Source organism: Chenopodium album, chromosome 11, assembly GCF_948465745.1.
Source record: "Chenopodium album chromosome 11, dcCheAlbu1.1, whole genome shotgun sequence".
Classification (NCBI taxonomy): Eukaryota; Viridiplantae; Streptophyta; class Magnoliopsida; order Caryophyllales; family Amaranthaceae; genus Chenopodium; species Chenopodium album.
This window is the reverse complement of record NC_137844.1, coordinates 56,672,107-56,692,786: the sequence shown is the minus strand read 5'-3', so window position 1 is coordinate 56,692,786 and position 20,680 is coordinate 56,672,107. Positions and strand designations below refer to the sequence as shown.

Below are 20,680 nucleotides of genomic sequence, written 5' to 3'. Positions count from 1 at the left end.
AAGAACTTCAAGAAATGGGTTTGAATTATGGAAAGACTTGATGATAGTTGAGTGTTGTTCAATGAAATGAATTGGTTAGCTGGGGGACTTCATTAGATTTGGTGAAAATAATTAGATTAATTGAGTTTATGAAAATTTTAGTAAGGGTATTTTAGTAATTCCATTTAAAAAACTTACTAAAAATGGAAAATTTTGGAAAGTTGCAAATAATGTGTAGCAGACGTCTTTGGCAAAAGTTGCAAATAATGTGAAACGGAAGTAGTAGATAGAATGGTTGAGTAAGGATGCTGGTTTAGTTTTTTGTTATTTTAAATTTTCTTATGATGGATCTTAATTTCAGGTTCCTTGGAGTAAGCTTGGCCAAGATCCAGTTATAGTTGAATTAGATGAAATTTTTTTGTTAGCTGAACCTGCCACACATGTTGACGGAGACAGTGAAGATGCTTTACAGGAGGCCAAAAGAAATCGAATACGTGTACGACTTCATTGATCTTCCTTTTGAACTCATGTTTTTGAATGTTGAATTAGGAATTTTAATATTGTTTTTGGTAATTGTTGCAATAGGAGATGGAAATGAAGTTGTTGGAAAGAGCACAACGCTTAAAAACTGATGAAGTGGTATGTCATGATCTTTTAATTGTTTTTTTTGAGCATGTAAATACATTGATGACCACATGAAAGCTCGGTCAATTAGGGGTTGGGACTTGGGATCCCCCTACTCTCTAGTCTCTATCCTCCCTGCTTCAGTCTCTTTCATAAATAGACACAGGGGATGAGGTATATATATATATATATATATATATATATATATATATATATATATATTAGTGAAGCTCTGTTCTGATGTCTAGTTCTTGGTTTTCCGGTTTTTGTGATGTAATTTTTGGTCAGCTTAGTGCTGATGACATTCAATGACTCCATTCCTTGTATCAGAATAAATCTTGGTTGGGGTCTCTAATTAGCACTATAATTGGAAACCTGAAGCTTTCAATTTCAAATATCCACGTTAGATATGAAGATGGTGAAAGGTATCTGCAACAACTTAAAATACCTGAAATTTCTTGTCAACTATACATTTTTAATATGTTGTTTTTCTTCAGCAATGCTGGCCACCCGTTTGCAGCTGGTGTTACCTTGGACAAACTTTCAGCTTTCACAGTTGATAACAACGGGAATGAAACTTTTGTCACTGGGGGTGCATTGGACAATATCCAGAAGGTTTGTATATTTTCAGTAGCAGAATGTAAAGCTGATTGGATGAGCTAGTCACTTTTAGCCTCATGATATGTTAAGATGATTGTGCACTTGTTTTTGTCCTTAAATTATTACTCATGTTTCTAATTCCATTATTGCTTTTCTTTTTGAATATTGTTAGTCTGTGGAACTGGAGCGTTTAGCGTTCTATTTCAATTCTGATATTACTCCATGGCGTCTTGACAAACCATGGGAGGATTTGCTTCCTTCTGAGTGGTCTCAGGTGTGTACTTCAGTACTTGTCCCGTATGTGTTATTTACTCTTATTGCTAGGAATTGTTATTTACTAACACAATGATGATTATCAGGTTTTTAAGTTTGGAACAAAGGATGGAAAAGTGGCTGCTGCTCTTGTAAATAAGCATAGTTACATTTTGGAACCAATATCTGGAAACGCCAAGTACTTAAAACTGCGGTCATATGATTCTCCTGTTACCGGTCAACCTTTGCAGAAGGCAGCAGTAAATTTGGATGATGTGACAATCTGTTTATCGAAGGTAGGTATTTTTGATTAACAAATAATTTTGTTGTGGGTTGATGTGAATGGTGCCAAGGACCTTATGATGCCATACTACAGGATGGTTACAGAGATATGCTGAAGTTAGCCGACAATTTTGCTGCTTTTAATCAGCGTCTGAAGTATGCGCACTATCGCCCAGTTGTCCCAGTGAAATCTGATCCCAGGTCCTGGTGGAACTATGCATACAATGTTGTATCAGATCAACTGAAGATGGCTAGGTTTGGAAAATCTTCTTACATATTTTTTTCTTCTTTTGGGCTTCTTGCTCTTAATTGCAGAAGCAATTTCTCTTTGGGCACGTTCTAACCATGCTTCTCTTTCCTGTCTTGTATCTTTTATCTGTCTTGTGTGTGTGTGTGTGCGCGCGCGCACGCTCGCGCGTGTGCGTGCACGAAAATCGATGTAAGGATTTTCTTCATAGATTTTGAAGACTATTGTGGTAAGTTTTAAAATTTTACTTTCCAGAAGTCTAATTGTCCCTTTAGGTGGTTATTTGTTTTCCTTAAGTGGATTGTGGATTTTTTCATAGTTTTTGAGGTATTGCAGCTTGCTATATCGTAGCCTAATAATAAGCATTGATTTTTTATTATTTAATTTAATTTATCCTCAAAATGGCGGATTAGATTGCCCCCTCTCCCTTCCCCGGTCCTTTAAGTGCTTAATATGTTTATAACAACAACATACACAATATGTTAATTATTGAAAGGGAAATGACATGGTTGGATTTGTCTACTTCTAAAAACTTTATATTCTTATGCTGTATCTAACTTATTTATTTTAAACCATTTTTAAAATTTTCTAGCCAGGAATTGTTGCCTTTCTCCCCACCTTTTTCTTTTTTTAGTGACAGCTTGTCCCTTCTCGATAGTGTTTTTATTAGATCTGTTTCAATTACCTGACATTATTACTATCCGTCAATCTTTAACGTGCCGAATAATGCCGTGCAAGATTCACTACTGTATTATGATGTAGAGTTGAACAGTCATGTGAGTTGCTACTGCAGTGATCTATAGTGGGTTTCTCTCCAACTATATTGCTATTTTTGTGTTTGTTTGCTGTTTGAACTTTTTACTACTATTTTTGAATCCTTGGAGAGGCAGGTGAGTTAATGCATATATATGCATGCTTTTTGGATATGTATGTGATGTGCTTTGCATCCTTTGATTTTTTATTGCAGTGGGAAACTATCTTGGGATCGAGTGCTGAGGTTTGCGAGGTTAAGGAAGAAGTATATATCTTTGTATGCTTCTTTACTGAAATCAAATCCAAGTCAGGCGGTGATTGATGACAGTAAAGAAATTGAAAAATTAGATCTTGAACTTGATATTGATCTCATTGTGCAGTGGAGGTGAGATTTGAAGGTTAAAGTCTATTTTTTTTTTATATAACTTGTCTAGTGATTATTTAAGCTAAAGTATAACTTGTATTTTTTTCATGATAGTTTCTGTCTGTGGATAAGTTATTATGCATTTATGACACATGTTAAAACTTTAAAAGGCACCAAGGGGGGCTTTATCCACTTACTCATAAGGGAAAGTTGGGCTGATGTAAAAAAATTCTCATGCGCTCATGCTTTCATGCAACATCTAAACAACTTTTAGTAGCTGTGGTAGTTGTCTATCTATTTTTCCTTTTCTTTCGTTCTTTTTTTTTTTTCCTGGACTCCTAGCTGCGTTATGGCTTGTGACTTGCATGTATATCCACAATTGGGTATACTGGTTAATGAACATTTGCCTTCTAAAGCTTCTGAATATGAAATGATTTTCTATTTGTTGCCAGTAGAGTAGCGATTGTGATAGTGGTTAGTGTTTTTGTAGCAAATAGCAATCACAGCGAATAAGTGTTTTATGCAAAACTATCTTTTCGTGATTTCTAGTGGTCTACAACCAGATTTTTTATGAAATGTTTCTTCAACCTATCAATTAACCTCTAATCACTAATTAATTCACTACATCATTGTAAATTATTACGATTGTATTAGTTAGAAGGGTGTTGCATAACACACCCTATATTTTGTCTGAAAGCAGGACCTACTTATGCTTTTGAAAGTATATATCTGGTTTGTTCTATTGATGTCTAATATTGTGATCAACTTGATCTTTCTGTTGTCCAGGATGGTTGCTCACAGGTTTGTGGAGCAGTCAATAGAGTCAGACCTGAGGAAACAACGAGAAAAGAAGTCATGGTGGTCATTTGGGTGGTAAAATCTTGCTTTCTTTTTCTTATTTTTGTCGAAGCTAAGCTCTTTTACTGTGTCGAATGAACCTCAGAGTGGTTGAAGTAGCAGTTAACTCTTTTCTTTTAGGGGTGGTGGTGAGTCATCTCAAGCTGAGACTGAAACCTTACAGTTCACTGATGAGGATTGGGAACGCTTGAATAAAATCATAAGATACAAGGAAAGCGATGTTGGACAAGTTATTGATGTGAAAAAGGATGTTATACATACTGCATTTGAACTCTACATGAGACGTAATGCATCAAAGTTGATTGATGCCGATGGATGTGTCGCTGAATTGTCGTGTGAGAGCCTAAAGTGCTCCGGTAGTCTGTATGCAGAAGCAAAAAATTTTGATCTGAAGTTAGGCTCATATCGTCTGACATCACCACAAGGAATTCTTGCTGAGGTCTGATCCTGACTCTGGTTCATGTGACATGTATCATTATTTATTTATTTTTTATTTTTATGCTGATGACTGGATGCATTATTTTGTTACCAGAGTGCTACAGCTCATGATTCTCTAGCCGGCACATTTGTTTACAAGCCTTTTGATGTGGAGGTTGATTGGAGTTTCATCGCTAAAGCTTCTCCCTGTTATGTGACTGTGAGAATGCTTTCCCAAGTAAAATGTTTTTTTACTATAAATGTTGTGCAGCGTTCAGTAATATCAAATTGTCATTACAGTATCTTAAAGACCCCGTTGATCAGATTGTGAAGTTTTTTGAGAGCACCACTGTCAGTCAGACACTAGCTGTAGAGACCGCAGTCGCTGTACAGGTATTCCTGTAGTTCTTTGCACAACTCAGTGGGAAGTCGGGGTTAGAAATAGATATTTTTGTTCTAATGTTATTCCTCTTTTCTTATTTAGATGTGCATGTTGTACAGGGTAAAACTACACAACGTTTTAAATTAATGAATTGAGTGACATGGATGATCTAAAATTATAATTAACTCTAAATAATCCCAACTTTTGGGGTTGTATTCTCTTAGTAAGCCAATTGCTATATTATTTTTCAGATAGTGTTAGATAATGTCCTAAAATTTAAGTATTAGATTTATTGATATAATTTGAGGATCAATTACAGAGTGTGATCTAAGTTTTTTTGTAGGTGGGATTTATTTAAGTAGATGGTTAAAAGTTTGAATTTTTCATGTTAATTTTGTTCACTATATCAGAAGTGGCTTTTAAATCTGGCTAGGTCATATTTTTGGTCTGTGTGATTTTATGTATAAATTCCAATGCATGTTATTATTATTGTTTTTGTGATCTCCTATTATTTTCTTCTATATGTTACTGATTGCTGAATCTATTTCTGTTAATCTCAGATGACTATTGATGAAATGAAAAAGACTGCACAAGAGCAAATGTCCAGGGCTTTGAGAAATCAAAGCAGGTACGCTTTGACTGTAAACTTAATATCACATTGCTGGGTTGCTTTTATATCTAGCTTTAGATTAGACTTGGCAAAATTTGACCCAACTTGATAACATTGGGTCTTGAGATGACAATAGAATCCTAAACTCAAAAAAGACTGAACCTAAAAAACTAAATATAAGTTGGTGAAACCTGACTTGACCTTACTGTCCCAATTTAATTGTCATGCCAACCTTTTCAAGTAGTTTTATGCGATAAGTGGTTGGTTTATCTATTACTTCCTATGTGCCGGATTAGTCGCACCAAGTTGGTGAAACCTGACTTGACCTTACTGTCCCAATTTAATTGTCATGCCAACTTTTTCAAGTAGTTTTATGCTATTAGTGGTTGGTTTATCTATTACTTCCTATGTTCTGGATTAGTCGCACCTCTTTAACCGGAACAATATTTAGGTAAATCAATTAAATTAATATTTCATCGACCCCACTTAATAATCAAATTTATGGGATTAAGGCTTTGATTGAATTAAGTTAATACTTCGTACATTACTGGGGGTAGTTGATAATGGGATATTTTTTTTAATTGTAATTTGTGGGAATAGAGGTTTTTTTTTTTTTTTTTTAAACTAAGTGGGCAGTAGGGTTATTTTACTATATTTATTAGGTAGCAGGGCATTTTTTTTTACTTTTTTTATTATAGGTAATGGGTTCATAGTGAAGTAATGGAATTTTTTTTAAAAATGGTGTATCATTACCATTTATGTAACTGTTTGAAGTAATTTGGGATGAGTTAATTAGAAAAGTGTGTCATCTATGACATTGGGTGCATATATTAATTGAAAAGTAGATATGATGGGAAATGGTGGAGGAATATATAATTGAATGAGAGAGGGTGTGACTGTGTGAGACCTTAACTTTTGGTAATAGAATGTTATTGAGTACATATTAAACTGGGATGGAAGTAAAATGAAAGTGTGACGGTCAAATTAGGATGGAAGGAGCATTATTGTGCCCTGATGTTTAATTAGGGTGAATTATTTTGCTATTTTTAAAATTAACTTCACTTTTAATTGCTCAAATTTTGGCATTGTTGGTAGTTTGATATTTGCAAACCCACTAGTAAGAAAATTAAACTAATTTAAATACTACTTTTAAGCCTTTATTATGTAATTTCTTTTTTAGAAAATCTACATTAAATGAACTCCTAAAATTTGGGCCTGCTGTAAATATCAGTTGTCTTCTAATTCTGCTTGGACTTGGTTCTTTGATTGAAACACAATAGGGAGAGAGAACTTGAGAAGATTAGAAACAGAACAGCGAGCAGCAGCCTATGGGACCACGGCTTCACAGTGGTAGCCTGCAGTTACGGTGAGGTAGCAGGCACCACACTGCACTTCTTGTGGCTGAGCTAAGGTAGAGCCGTAGAGGTGAGATAGCGAGTATGGTGGCTGCTCAGAATCCCAACAGAGGAGAGAGAAAGAGTGAGAAGAAGAGGGAGAATTTGGGCTTGTAAATTCAAGGTTTAAATTGGTGGTTTTGGGTTTATGTTAGAGTGGTGTTGAAAGCTTGGCAATGGCAGCCACGGCTTAGGTAAGATAGATGAAGAATGATGAGATAATTTCTGAAAATTTTTAGGCAAATGGGATAGTTGTATTAGATCTTAAAAATTCAGTAGGGTAGCATATCAGGAGTTCATTTCTGAGGAGATAGTATGCCAATAATGGCTGGAGGTTCTACACACTGTACACATGGAACATGGAAGAAATTGGTTGTTCTCTTTTTGGAGTGATAAGGTTAATATCGTCATTTCAGAAATTGTGATCAAATTCAGATATGGTCTTCTGTGCTGTAAAATATGATGGACAATAATTAAAATTAAAATGTTTAGTAGAAAATTATTATTTTGGCACAATGACATAAATAATATGTCGAACCTATTTTAATCGTTCTATTATATAATCAGTAATCATTAATGTAGTTTTAGTAAGAAACAAATGTTTCTCAAAACAGTATCAAATTATTTGAGATGTTGTTTAGCTTATAAAATATCACTAACATCTAATAAGCCCTGTTTAATATTCAGGTTATTACAGTTTGTACTACTATCATTTCTATGAAAGTGAACTGAAGAAACCGTTTGAAGAGATTCATCATCTTTTTAGCATTTGTTATTATTTTGTGATAGTGAACATAATAAAGTGTAGATACCCTTTGAAGAGTCCCAAATTATCCTGCTCAAGAATTTTCTGAGATCCCCACATTTGCCCGTTAACCAATTGGAATATCACCAAGGGAGAAAGGATAGATGTCTTCAAACGAAGTGCATTTGCTTAGATTAAAAAGCCTGAACAAGCCAGCGCATTGCAGCAATTTGTGTTAAGACTGAACTTACTCTTGATGATCCTTAGCTATAGAAAGTTAGTTATTGATAGACACCAAAACCCATGGACTAACTAAATCTATGTAAATGATTCCTTTCTTCCACATCAGCCCTAGATTATTGTTGTTCAATTTTTTCTGAAACTGTGAAGTGTTGGCTTTAATATGTGCTTTTAGGTTTCTGCTCGACCTGGATATTGCTGCTCCCAAGATTACTCTTCCTACTGAGTTTTGTCCAGATGGTGATCATTCAACAAAACTCATGCTTGATTTGGGGAATCTGATAATACGAACGAAGGTAGTTTCACTTTAACTTTTAATAGTGCAGGATATGCATGTTAGGTAGTTTTCTAATATGCCTACTGCAAATGTAGAATGACCATGGATCAGAGTCAGCTGAGATCATGAATTTGTACCTGCAATTTGATATGGTGCTGAGTGACGTATCTGCTTTCCTAGTAGATGGTGATTACTGCTGGGGTGAAACCTCATTGGGTGGGCATCTTGGCACTTCCAAGTTACCCGGTGCTGTTTTATTGCCTGTTTTGGACAAATGTGGTGTGGTTCTTAGGCTTCAACAGGTAAAGTTTGTTTTTTGGCTAATAGATCTTCAATACAGAAGATCCAAATATGATTTAAGCTCACCTGCCATATGTAGTTAGACCTTGTGGAAGATCTTTTCCATTGTGCTTTGGCAGATTGCATATCTTCTTTATTGTAGTATTCAGGGTCAGCAATCTTCATTCTGTGGAATATTCACGCTTTCCTGCATCTTGCTGATGCCTTGATGCATACAGATAAGGGTGGAAAACCCATCATATCCATCAATGAGGTTGGCCGTTCGGGTGCCGTCATTGGGATTTTATTTTTCCCCAGCTCGCTACCATCGTTTGATGAAAGTAGTGAAAATTTTTGTGGAGGATGACGATAATGCTAACCGTTTGCTTCCGTGGACACAAGCTGATTATTCCGGTTGGCTGTATCTTTTGACTTGGAAGGTTTCTACTTCTTGAATATTAATCGCTTTGAAATTTGGTTCTTTGATTATTTTGTTAAAAATAATTAATAACGGAAACTAATCTTTACTGGGCATCTCTTTGATTCCAGAGCTAACCTTTTACTGCACCTGGTTTTTGCTTTTAACCTATAGGGAGTAGCAAACAGGGAGGCTGTTTGGCACCGAAGATACTTTTGTTTAGTTGGTCCATTCCTTTACATACTTGAAAATCCAGACTCCAAGACCTACAAACAATATCTGAGGTTGGGGCTCTTACCACTTTGTTCTGTTTTGTGATTCTTCTTTCAATATTTGCTTTATGTTGAATTGTGAGTTTATATGTCTGTAACTTCTAGTTTTGTCCTCTCCCTTTGGGACTATTTTCTTTTAGTGGTTGTCTAAGAGTGACATCTTGGATAGTTGGGTTTTGTTGGATTAGTGGATGCAATGGAATTTAATGATAGGCTAGTGTAATGGACCTGGTTGAAACACTTAGAGCATGTACATTAGGGTTCTTGAACTAATTCTCTAATGTGCTCTTGGAGGAGAGAGAAATTAAAAATTTTAATCTTCCCCGAACTATGGGGTTTCTAATTAGCTCTTGGATGGAGCTCCATGGAGAGCCACATGAGAATGGCTCTTTCCCAAGAGCCACTTAAATACTTATGGTGAAGCTATATGCTTGAAAAGTGTACTAAATCTTGTATGTTTTTTTGGGACCACTAGAGAGCTCATTGAAAGAGTTCATCATTGTCGGGGCTTTTTGAATATAGATTTTTACTTTATTTCTGGTGTATCTTATTGAGAAGAAGGTAGAGAGAGAAGGTAAGAGCTCACACCAATGTACGTACTCTTATGATTTAGGACACTGCTATTTGGTTCAATACTAGGTAAGAATCCTACCTCTTAGTAAAGGTCAAGTGGAACGGAAAATGGCTGAGATGACGGCGAACCACTATCGAGATTATTTGAACCATTTTTCCCACGTAGTTCGTGGGTCAATCATTTTATTGTCAGAGTACTAGAGATATATTTTTCTAGTGACTTCTATCAATGTAATAAAAGAACCATCCGATTTTGTTACCCCTAGCAACAGATGCATGTATGAACCATCATTCTGTTTTGCTTCTCCAATCTCCGTATTCTTCTCCACATTCTAATTTAGCGAGATTTGGGAATAACTAGTGCATTACAATGAAAAGACTAATGTTGCGCCAAAGAATGTTTCTAAAGAAGAATTAGCACAAAGTGAGTGCAGAAGGACCTGAAAAGAGTGTTGATCTTGCAAGAAGAAAGGTCAGTTGTGTTTTCAGTGCCCATAAAAGAGGGACAAAGGGAAAAATCCATGGGAGCAATCCACCTAGTTTGAACAAATCGTTTGACTATGACCCACTCAATTCTATGCCTGTTGTACGCTAGAATTGGTGATGAACTAGCTTTGGGAAAAAAACACTACCCAGCTACGTTTAAAACCTGAAATTCAAGACTAAAAAATGCAAAATGGTCAAAGCATATCATACTGAATAATCTGACTGAGAAAGCGGAAGATCCTTACCGAAAATGAAGGTCTATTTTTAGTTGATACCGCTCCAATACCCATCCAGGACAAGAAACGCCGAGTTTAAATAGTAACATTGAATGTAGACATTAATAAACTTAAAACAAATATAATTTTGACTAGTGTCAAGAAAATGGGGGTTCGTGTATATATAGTTGGTAAATGTCTTTTTATAAAGTATGTGTGAGACACTTGGTTTTTTTATGAATCCTAGCTTTGGCGGTTCGTCTTTATTAATTCCAGCTAACAATTAGTTTTTAATAATATAGATTTGGGGTTGGGTGGTTTCATTTTTTTTTGGTCTTCAATGACTAGTGATTTGATGAATGACTATTTTTTTTTCTTTTTTTTATTTATTTACTTTTTTTTCCCCCCTTGTGACCATCAAACTAGTACTAACCTTTGACAGCCAAAACCATTGAGACCACCATAAAGGGTTGTTTTTGATTGTGGGGGAGGAAGGAGGTACTTTTTTGTATGGTGGAGATGGGAGGGGGTGATTTTCGATGGTGGGGGAAGGAAAATAGGCGGGTTTTAGTGGTGGAAAGGAGGTGATTTTTTATGGTGGGGGAGGGAAAAGAGATGGCTTTGTAGTGGGGAATGGAGTTGGTTATATTCTGGAGGAAGAGAGGGGTGGTTTTTGATGGTGGGGGGCTGGACGGCGGTGGAGGGAAAAGGGGTGGTTTTGCAGGGGACATTGGTAGGGTAGGAGAGGAGTTAGGCTTTTGAAAAAAAAATAAAATTATTTATTTAACCAATTATGTGTTGACACGTGGCAAGAAAACCGGTAACTCGGTGACCAAATAAAGCTAATCTCCCAAAGTTCGGATAATAAGAGTGAATCGGCCAAAGTTGGGATTAATTAAACCAAATTTTCTAAATAAATATATCAATCGTTCTGCTACTAATTGTGAAATCATATTCACTCTTCTTTTAAGTATTCGGCTGCTTAGCTAAATTTATATTTCTATTTTTGTATTATTTATCACTTATAAAACCTAATACAATATCATTTACCATTTTGATTTACCTATAAAGTATTACTAATCAGCTTTGAATAGTAATGCATTGTACTTTTTGGGCAACTTAGATTAATTTGTAATGGTGATTTGGTCAACTCACTGGCCGTTTGCAGTTTGAGAGGGAAACATCTGTATAAGGTGCCTGCAGAGAATGTTGGTAATGAGGAACATATACTTGCTATCCTTGATGCTACACGTGTCCATGCTCCTGGCAAGGTCCTTATACTCTCTTTTTGTTTATATATTAATTGCAAAATAGCAATTTTTTTTTTCAAAGTTAATTATTTGAAGTGTTGGGTTTATGTGATTGTCATTTATATTCAATGATTCCACTGCTGTTGGCCTGTTGCAGTTCATTCTATCCCCATTTTTGCATTTGCAGGTTGTTGAGCAAGCAAATGCATTGATCTTGCGATCCGAGTCTGATGAATCTGAAAGCATTTGGTATACCCAACTACGGAATGCTATATATCGTGCATCAGTATGTAGAAATTGTCTCTTTGTATCTTTTATTTTGGTTCACCGGCTATTTATTATGATTAAAAGTGCCGAGGGGAGTAGGAACTTTCTATTTTTTGTTAAATATCAATTTGTGCTTTTTTTAGCACACTTTTCTTGTCAATTTTATTATTCCTTGGCCTCTGTTGTTTGGCTAAGCTATCTTCGCTTTGCAGATTCAAATTTTAATTTTTTTTATTTTAAAAATCATCCTTTGGCTGTAAGATTTCCCTCTTAATATGTGGTTGATGGCCAGTAAATGTGATTATCCAATTTGATTCTATTTTCAAAACAGTATAAGTGTATTACTGTTGAAGGTTGAGTCCTATATCCACTCCATTTCCCCCTTGTCGCTATTTGCTTTTCAATATCTGTTTAATGCTGCATATTTTTCTGGTTTTTAAATCTAGAATTCAGCTCAAATCAGTACATTTTCTGAATCTTCATCGGATGCTGAAAGCTTGGAATCTGAGGCTGTTGAACACAATGGTGTTGATAATGTTATAAACATGGAGAAAATATTTGTTACTGGTGTGTTAGATGAATTAAAAATCTGCTTCAACTATAACCAGGAGGTAAAACTACATTTCATTATGTTGTAATCTAGATCTTTTGCTGCCAGATGTCTTACTTGTCTTTGTGCTGCCTTGAAACTTAGTATGACGAGAGTTTTATGAAGATGTTACTATCCGAAGAGAAGCATTTGTTTGAATTTCGAGCTGTTGGTGGTCAGGTATGTTTGTTATCCTTGTACTTTTGCGCTCTAAATACTACTTTATCACCATAGTTTTATATATTGGTTTGAACAGGTGGAAATTGCGATTAAGGATAATGATATGTTCATAGGAACTCTCTTGCAATCCTTGGAGATAGAAGATTTAGTATGTGGAGGAACTTCTCAACGTCAATATTTAGCCAGATCATTCATACAGGGACCTGAAGTTAGTATGATTTCTGAAGAATCTAGGCAGAGCAGTAATGGTGATTTGTCTGCTGAAGGTGATGATAAATTCTACGAGGCTCCAGAGAATCTGCCGGATAATGACTTCACCATCCCTGAAGTATCAGCATTTAAACCTCCCAGCTTTAGCAGGGTGCCTGGTCTTCTACCTGATAGCTCCTTTCAATCTATAGCAGAGAAAACTGGGCAAAATGATGAGTTGGGAAGTTTTGTTAAAGCTCAAATAGTTATATATGATCAGAACTCTCCTTTCTATAGTAAAACCGATAATATGGTGAGTTGCTGTCTCTATTCTGGGCTGTGAAGCTTGATTGGTTTGTTGATGTCAAAATGATTTTTTCTGTGGTGACTACAGGTTGTGGTGACCCTTGCCACCTTATCGTTTTTCTGCCGTAGGCCTACACTTGCTGCTGTTATGGATTTTGTGAGTGGTATTAATTTTGAAGATGCAAGCTCTGTATCTCTCAGTGACAGTTCACCAGCTGCCACTCAACAGCATGAAATTCCAGTTGAAGATGGTGATCCACAAAATACAACTTTAGCTGCGCAGTCTGTTGCTGTAGGTCTCTTAGGAAAGGGAAAATCCAGAATTATTTTTTATTTAGTCTTGAATATGGCTCGTGCCCAGATAGTTCTTTTGAAGGAGGATGAAACTAAGCTCGCTACTTTGTCTCAGGATAATTTGCTTACTTATATTAAGGTTTACTTTAGCTTGCCCCCCTCTTACGAGTCTTATCTTATCCTTGCATTATGCTATTTGACATACTTTTATTCTTGTGAAATTGATTTTAACTAATTTGACTTCCTTTGGGTTAGGTATTTCCATCATCATTCAGTATCAAAGCTTCCATAGGTAATCTGAGAATAAGTGATGACAGTCTTTCCATGGAGCACTTTTATTTTTGGGCTTGTGACATGAGGAACCCAGGGGGAAGTTCATTTGTGGAGGTATTACACAATTTTGAATTTTTGTGCTAGCATGATTCTTTTGTTGGTTGGGGGTCATTACTTGTCATATTGGTTTTATGTCAATATCTTTTGTTCGTTTGTTTGTGCACGCTCGCGCGTGTTGGTGTGCGTCCGTGTGTTCTTTTTGAGAAGTAATTATTCTTAACACAAAGTATTGGGTGCGGCAAGCAGCAACCAATGTTTTGTCAGTCGAGAAGGTATCATCGTCATCTTCTTGCGATAAAGAACAAGTTTCCACCCGATGACAAGTTGGTGGTGGTTATGACGAAGGGGAGGAGCAAGGTCATCCATCGCGGAAGAGAGAGAAAGTTTAATTGATTGAGATTCTCGGAATTTTCGAAAATTGCTTAAAAAATCGAATTGGGGCTTTCTTATGTGATGTATAATTGTTGACATTGATTGTCCTATATGATTGTATGTTGAATTGTGAGCATTTTGATAACATATGCATGTATTTTGGTTGAGAAATGAGCAAGTTATGTTATACTCATGACTTTTAGTATGAGATTTTCAATGGAGGTTCCGCCATTGTTATACATATCATCAAACAAATTATACATATCCTCAGCAACTTATACATATCCTCCATCAAATAATTTATATCCTCCAATAATTTATACATATCCTCTTTGTTGGATGATATCCTCTATTGCCTATATGATATCATTTATGATTGTGTCTATGATATTCTTTATTGGCTTGATGATATCCTCTATTAGAGGGATGATATCCTCTAGCCATAGAGGATATCATCCCTCTAATAGAGGATATCATCAAGCCAATAGAGGATATCATCCAACCAATAAAGGATATCATATAGCTAATAAAGGATATCATCCACTTAGTAGAGGATATCATCCGGTCAATAGAGGATATCATCCCGCCAATTCAGGATATCAAAAATCTGCATTTCGTAAGTCCGGACTGACGCAATACCTTCTCATATTCTTAATTAGACGTGGAAAAGAATGAAACAGAAGGAACAACGGTTATCATACTTGTAAACCCCCCCCCCCCCCTTTTTTTTTTCATTTCTCTTGGAAACTGAAGTTTATCTCCATTACATGCATAGATTTGCTGTATTTAGCTATCTACTACCAATTTTTTGGTAGATACTAGTGTAAATGATGTTCTGTAATGTTTTTCCCCCCTTTAAATCAATGAAACGCTAATATTTTGTTTTAATCTAATGGGTTGTCTAATCTTGTCTCACTCATAGTCATAGGTTACTACATGAACTTAGATACATTTAGCACAATTTTATGTGGTCACTCAAATTTTTCTGCCCATTTACCCTCTTTTTTTGTTTTATATATATATATATATATATATATATATATTATTTTTTATTTTTATCATTGTTTTACAGTTTGACTCTGTGCGTGCAGATAGATTTCTCTTCGTATGATTTTGATGATGATGATTATGAGGGGTATGATTATAGTCTCTCTGGTCAACTTTCTGAAGTGAGGATTGTGTTCTTGAATCGCTTTATCCAAGAGGTAATCAATTTTATGTTTATCTCGTTTGCTTAGCTTTCTTTTGTATTTTGCTCTAACGGTTGGAAATTGTATGTAGGTTGTTAGTTACTTTGTGGGTCTTGCTCCCAACACTTCTGCTGGGGTTGTCAAATTGAGGGATCAGGTTACTGATTCTGAGAAATGGTTTACTACCAGTGAAATTGAGGGCTCACCTGCTATGAAGCTCAATTTATCACTTACAAAGCCAATTATAATAATGCCTCGGAGAACGGACAGTCCTGAGTATATTTTTATCTTATTTATTTATTTATCTATTTATTCTCATATCAAGATAGAGTAGTTCGGTTTATTTATTTATATATTATTATTATTGTTATTGTTATTGTTATTATTATTATTATTATTATTATTATTATTATTATTATTATTATTATTATTATTTATCCCGTCCTTGATGTTGAGGACCCTGTTAATATTGGATGTAATGGGTTTTATTCTGTAGTTTCCTGAAGCTTGATGTTGTACATATAACTGTCCAGAACACCTTCCAGTGGTTCAATGGCAGTAAACATGAGATGAATGCTGTTCATATGGAAATATTGACTGTGATGGTAAGTTATGTCCATATCAAACATTTGATATCTCTCTCTTTCGCTCTCCTTTTTCAGTGTTTGATTTTAATCAAAATTTCAACTGTTGGAACTGGATCCATTGTCGTTTGGTCCTCTAGTTTCCTTTTTATAATGTTTTTGCTATGTCTTTTCTTCCCTATGAATACGACTGAATTGATTAGCTGAAGGTTTTTGGGGTTGCCAGGTTTTTTTGGTAAGAAAAATAGACTGTGTTCTCAGCTGAGAAGTGTGTACAGAAAAATATAGGACAAGGTGTCCTCCAATGACAAAATAGCAGATTACCATAGTTTGACGAACCAAGTTATATTTTGAGCCCCTGCTGATTTACTTTGGAACAACACTTTGAAATAACTTTTATCCTTCTAAAATTATAAGATTAAGATTTTATGAAAGGACACAAAGAGAACTGCTCAAAGAACAATATGAAACCATTTGAGGCAGTTCCCATGCCAATTTTCAGAAATTAATCATGTAACTATGCAAGCATTAAAGCTGAACCTCTCTGATGAATCTGCTGTTCGACCTAATTCAGCGGACTAAATCTGTCTCGCTTGATTTTTTTTTTTTTTTACTTTTAATTTGTAAACCAGCTGTCCTATTACATCCTCTTAGAGCCTATCTCCTATAACATCTTAAGACAGGAGCCTAGAGGAATTGGGGCACCAGTATGGGTTGTTTTTTTTTTTTGAATAGTCAGTGTGGGTTGTCGTTAGCCATGCTTTCAAGTCCATTTTGTCTGTGTAGGTTGAAGACATCAATTTGAATGTTGGAACTGGAAAAGAAGTGGGTGATAGCATTATTCAGGATGTCAACGGGTTGTCCATTGTTCTTCGGCGATCACTTCGAGATTTGTTACATCAAATTCCAAGCACCGAAGTAACACTAGAGGTCATTTCATCTACATTCATACACACTTTGCTCTACAACAAAGTCATATCATTGCAGTCCCTATCGTATTTCATTGGTTACAAGTTCATTGTGCTTTTCTTATTAACTTTTTTTCTTAATTTGTGTTTGTAGATGGATGTACTGAAAGCTTCTTTATCTAACAAAGAATACCAGATCATTACAGAATGTGCACAGTCTAATTTATCCGAGTCTCCAAATATTGTGCCTCCCTTGCAGTGGAATAAAAAGACCCCCTCTATTGACATGATTGAGTCTGCTGCAACTTTCGAATTAGGATCTACTGAAGTTGATTCTCATACTAGGGAGGTCTGGATCAGCTTGAAAGTCATTGTTGCTATTAATAAAGTGGAATTAAGCTTACATTCAGGTGTTGCAAGTGATGCACCATTGGGAACCGTTCAGGTATCTATTATTGCATTTACTTTCAATGAATACATTGTCTCCTTTCCACCCCAAGGTTTTGTTGTTGTTGTTGTATTGAATAATTTGATATTTAAAGATGATGAGTGATTTAGTGGCAGATGATAGAACTTAGATGTAGTTTATGGCAATGCCTAATTGAACCAAATGGAAATGATTCTGAAATGTAAAATTTTCTTTTCCAAAACATTATGTATGATATATGTGCAATTAGTAATTGCTGAACATGATTATGATAAATAGTCTCATCTACATGATTCAGAATTCAGAATTCAAATTTTCATGTTCGGTGGTTGTTTCCCATCATACTAGGATGGGATAGTTATTGTGGATAAAACTGTTGCTCCCCTTTAAATAAAGGTTATATGTCACTACTCTTAAGCTAATCTGGCCATTATTGTTTATTAGTTATACACATCATATGTTTATAGTGTGTCTTTTTGTGTACAATCCCTTTTAATTTCTCATCACTTGTTATTTATTTATTTTTGAATAGTTTTATTTGTATTTGCTTCATTTATAATATGGGATCATTAATATTCTTTGCTATAACAGATCAACACTGCATGGCTTCTTTACAAGTCTACCACAGGCGGGGAAGATTTTCTATCTGTCACGCTCCAAAGTTTTAATGTACTGGATGATCGTGAGAGTACTCAGGAACAGTTTAGACTAGCAATTGGGCAGCCAAAAAGCATTGAGTATAGTTCTTTAGAGAATGAAATCAGGCAGATAGATGCTACAATGCTTGTTGTTGATGCGACACTGAGTGAGAAATCATCATCTATCTGTTTGTGTTTGCAAAGGCCTCAATTGCTCGTTGCACTTGATTTCCTGTTGGCCGTTATTGAGTTTTTTGTCCCAACAGTTCGCGGCATATTGTCAAATGAAGAGGATGACATGCCCATGAGTTTAGTTGATGCGATCATTTTAAATGATTCTACCTACACACAGCCTTCATCTGAATCTTCTATCTCTCCAAAGACACCCCTTATTATTGATAATGAAAGATTTGATCATTTTATCTATGATGGCAATGGTGGGACACTATTGCTGAAAGATAGGCAAGGTTCTGTTATTTCATCTTCCAGCACAGAAGCAATAATATACGTGGGAAATGGGAAAAGACTGCAATTCAGAAATGTTGTCATTAAGGTGGCCAGCCTTATTAAATTAATTTCTTTCAATATTTGTTTACTATATATTAGCTTGTGTAAGGTAAAGAAGAAACACTAATCTAATTAGTGTCTACTGTTGCAGGATGGACGTTATTTGGACTCTTGCATTGTATTAGGAGATAATAGTAGTTATTCGGTGTCTGAGGATGATCACGTTGCTTTGGGGTATGATGATGAACCTTCAAAGGATTCTTCTGGGACTTTTCAAGTTACAGAGAACCAAAATACTGATAATGGCGAACCTCCAGAATACATAATTGAGTTGCAGGTTATGCTCTGTTCAATTTTCCCTTATTTTCTACATGGAGATTTAATTTCATTCTTGGTTCTCTTTTAAAACTTCCTTAATATATACAGGGTTAGGATCCAATGAGAACAACCTTAAAATAGGAAGAATAGGAAGCAATCTAGACCATTGGTTTAAAACAATCCAACGGCTAAGATTAAATTTCTATCTTTTTCACGCTACTCTGCTTCTTCCTCGCTCTGTTCTATTTATGAGTTTCATCTTTAATTCCTTGCAAGCCTTCAATTCAATCGAGGGACTTCCTTAAAAATATAAACTCTGAAATGGTGATGTCATCATCGTCATCGATCTACCTTTACTTCACGAATCATTATACCACCATCAACATTCTCACAGTAATACTACTACAATCATCATCAGCAACAAAATTTTCTCATTTTTGATTTCATAATGGCATTGCTCACCAATACTTGATCTTTCTCTATAATAACAATGGGGTTTCCTCAAGTTTTCTCTCTCTAAACAACAATGACATTCTGCAACAAAGGAGTTGAAAATCTAGGTGAAATTAGAACTTTAGAAGTGAAATATCAAATGTATATGCTAGTAATGCTACGTACTGCCAAAAAATAATACTAATGTATAGATTAATTAGTTTAAAAATATTCGTTATCAGCTTAATAATTATGCACATTCACTTAAAAATTTATGCATATTCATTTTGAAATTCATGCACATTGATTTATAGAAAATATGCACATATAAATACAAAAATATGCACGTTTACTTACAAAAATATGCACATACAATTAAAATATATGTATTTCAACCACAAATATTAGATTAAAAATGTAAGGTCAAGATTCCTTCTCATCCTTCTCATTATAGCATCCTTCTCATTTGACCCTATATATATATATATATATATATATATATATATATATATATATATAAAATGACTATCTTGTTATGTCCCTTTCTTTCTATCGTATGGTTCCTTATGACGATTCATGTTAGGCGACCCCAAATCATTTTGGGACTAAGGCTTTGTTGTTGTTGTTGCAATCTTTTTAAAGTTAGTAAAGAGGGGAAGAACCGATCAATTATTACCAGGGTATTTTCCAGGATGAATCTCTCCTATTTACAAGCTGATATATTTGCAAGTTGTAGATTTAATGAAAATCTGAATAATTTATACTTGGATTTTTTTTTATTTATTTTTGTCTAATTTATTTTGGGGGGTGGGGTAGGGCTGTTCAAATTTCTTTCCTAAAATTGCACTGAGTTTTTATCTTCCAATATCAGTTTTAGGTAAGAAAAAGAGGTATTATATGCTTTTAAATATTATTCTGATATGTGTGTACTTTCAGGCAATTAGTCCAGAGCTCACTTTTTATAGCTCATCAAAAGATGTGGGAAATTCGGCAAGTTTATCCAACAAATTGTTGTATGCGGAGCTGGATGCATTCTCCAGGTTAGATTTCTCATAGTAAATAAGCCACTATAGGTCAAGTCCTTGCTTTTGAAGTAAAAAGAAAACTTGTGAAATGTATTGCTTTCACGAGAACCTCATGGGCAGAAGTCAATTAAACCTTAGAACACCTGATAATTTCCTGCAGTTGTTGCATCATTTCTTTCTCATTCTGAAACCAAAGAATAATTAAATGAGTCCATCTTCTTAGAGCCTTCCTATTATATCTCCCCAATCTCATATGAATTATTAGTCAATGGTGGGCAGAAAGCAAGTAAACCTTTGAACACCTTCTAATCCAATCAATCAATCAAAGCCTTAATCCCATAAGTGGGGTCGGCTACATGAACCAAAAGTGATCATTCCGTATAGTCGCTAACCCAATGTTAGAAAACAATTTATTTCCAGGGAGTAGTTATCTTACTAAGAACAAAGAGATGATTTCACCCTTCTGTATGATCAAGGTATATGCACTGGAAAATTAACCTTTGGTTTTAAATTTTATGCTATTATTAAAATCTACTAGTCTCTACTGTCTGTCTATTTTTAAAATTCAGAATTGTTGTGGATTTTGTTGTAATATTTCCCTCCT

At 35.1% G+C, this 20,680-nt stretch overlaps 1 protein-coding gene across 1 annotated transcript in view; it reads left to right on the top strand.

Moving 5' to 3' along the window:
• LOC145567866 (uncharacterized) overlaps window positions 1-20,680 on the top strand; it is a 47,269-nt gene that overhangs the window by 4,714 nt on the left and 21,875 nt on the right. The window contains exons 3-34 of the mRNA XM_081627278.1: window positions 341-475; window positions 565-618; window positions 934-1,028; window positions 1,101-1,218; window positions 1,376-1,477; window positions 1,563-1,751; window positions 1,832-1,992; window positions 2,952-3,122; window positions 3,888-3,974; window positions 4,080-4,398; window positions 4,492-4,596; window positions 4,677-4,769; window positions 5,319-5,386; window positions 7,923-8,043; window positions 8,120-8,326; window positions 8,543-8,743; window positions 8,896-9,005; window positions 11,436-11,538; window positions 11,705-11,803; window positions 12,231-12,395; window positions 12,479-12,553; window positions 12,630-13,055; window positions 13,137-13,481; window positions 13,598-13,729; window positions 15,139-15,252; window positions 15,329-15,513; window positions 15,734-15,842; window positions 16,608-16,751; window positions 16,884-17,174; window positions 17,748-18,347; window positions 18,453-18,638; window positions 19,988-20,091. Coding sequence (XP_081483404.1) covers window positions 341-475; window positions 565-618; window positions 934-1,028; window positions 1,101-1,218; window positions 1,376-1,477; window positions 1,563-1,751; window positions 1,832-1,992; window positions 2,952-3,122; window positions 3,888-3,974; window positions 4,080-4,398; window positions 4,492-4,596; window positions 4,677-4,769; window positions 5,319-5,386; window positions 7,923-8,043; window positions 8,120-8,326; window positions 8,543-8,743; window positions 8,896-9,005; window positions 11,436-11,538; window positions 11,705-11,803; window positions 12,231-12,395; window positions 12,479-12,553; window positions 12,630-13,055; window positions 13,137-13,481; window positions 13,598-13,729; window positions 15,139-15,252; window positions 15,329-15,513; window positions 15,734-15,842; window positions 16,608-16,751; window positions 16,884-17,174; window positions 17,748-18,347; window positions 18,453-18,638; window positions 19,988-20,091 — 5,414 coding nt within the window. The remainder of the gene's footprint in view (window positions 1-340; window positions 476-564; window positions 619-933; window positions 1,029-1,100; window positions 1,219-1,375; window positions 1,478-1,562; window positions 1,752-1,831; window positions 1,993-2,951; window positions 3,123-3,887; window positions 3,975-4,079; window positions 4,399-4,491; window positions 4,597-4,676; window positions 4,770-5,318; window positions 5,387-7,922; window positions 8,044-8,119; window positions 8,327-8,542; window positions 8,744-8,895; window positions 9,006-11,435; window positions 11,539-11,704; window positions 11,804-12,230; window positions 12,396-12,478; window positions 12,554-12,629; window positions 13,056-13,136; window positions 13,482-13,597; window positions 13,730-15,138; window positions 15,253-15,328; window positions 15,514-15,733; window positions 15,843-16,607; window positions 16,752-16,883; window positions 17,175-17,747; window positions 18,348-18,452; window positions 18,639-19,987; window positions 20,092-20,680) is intronic.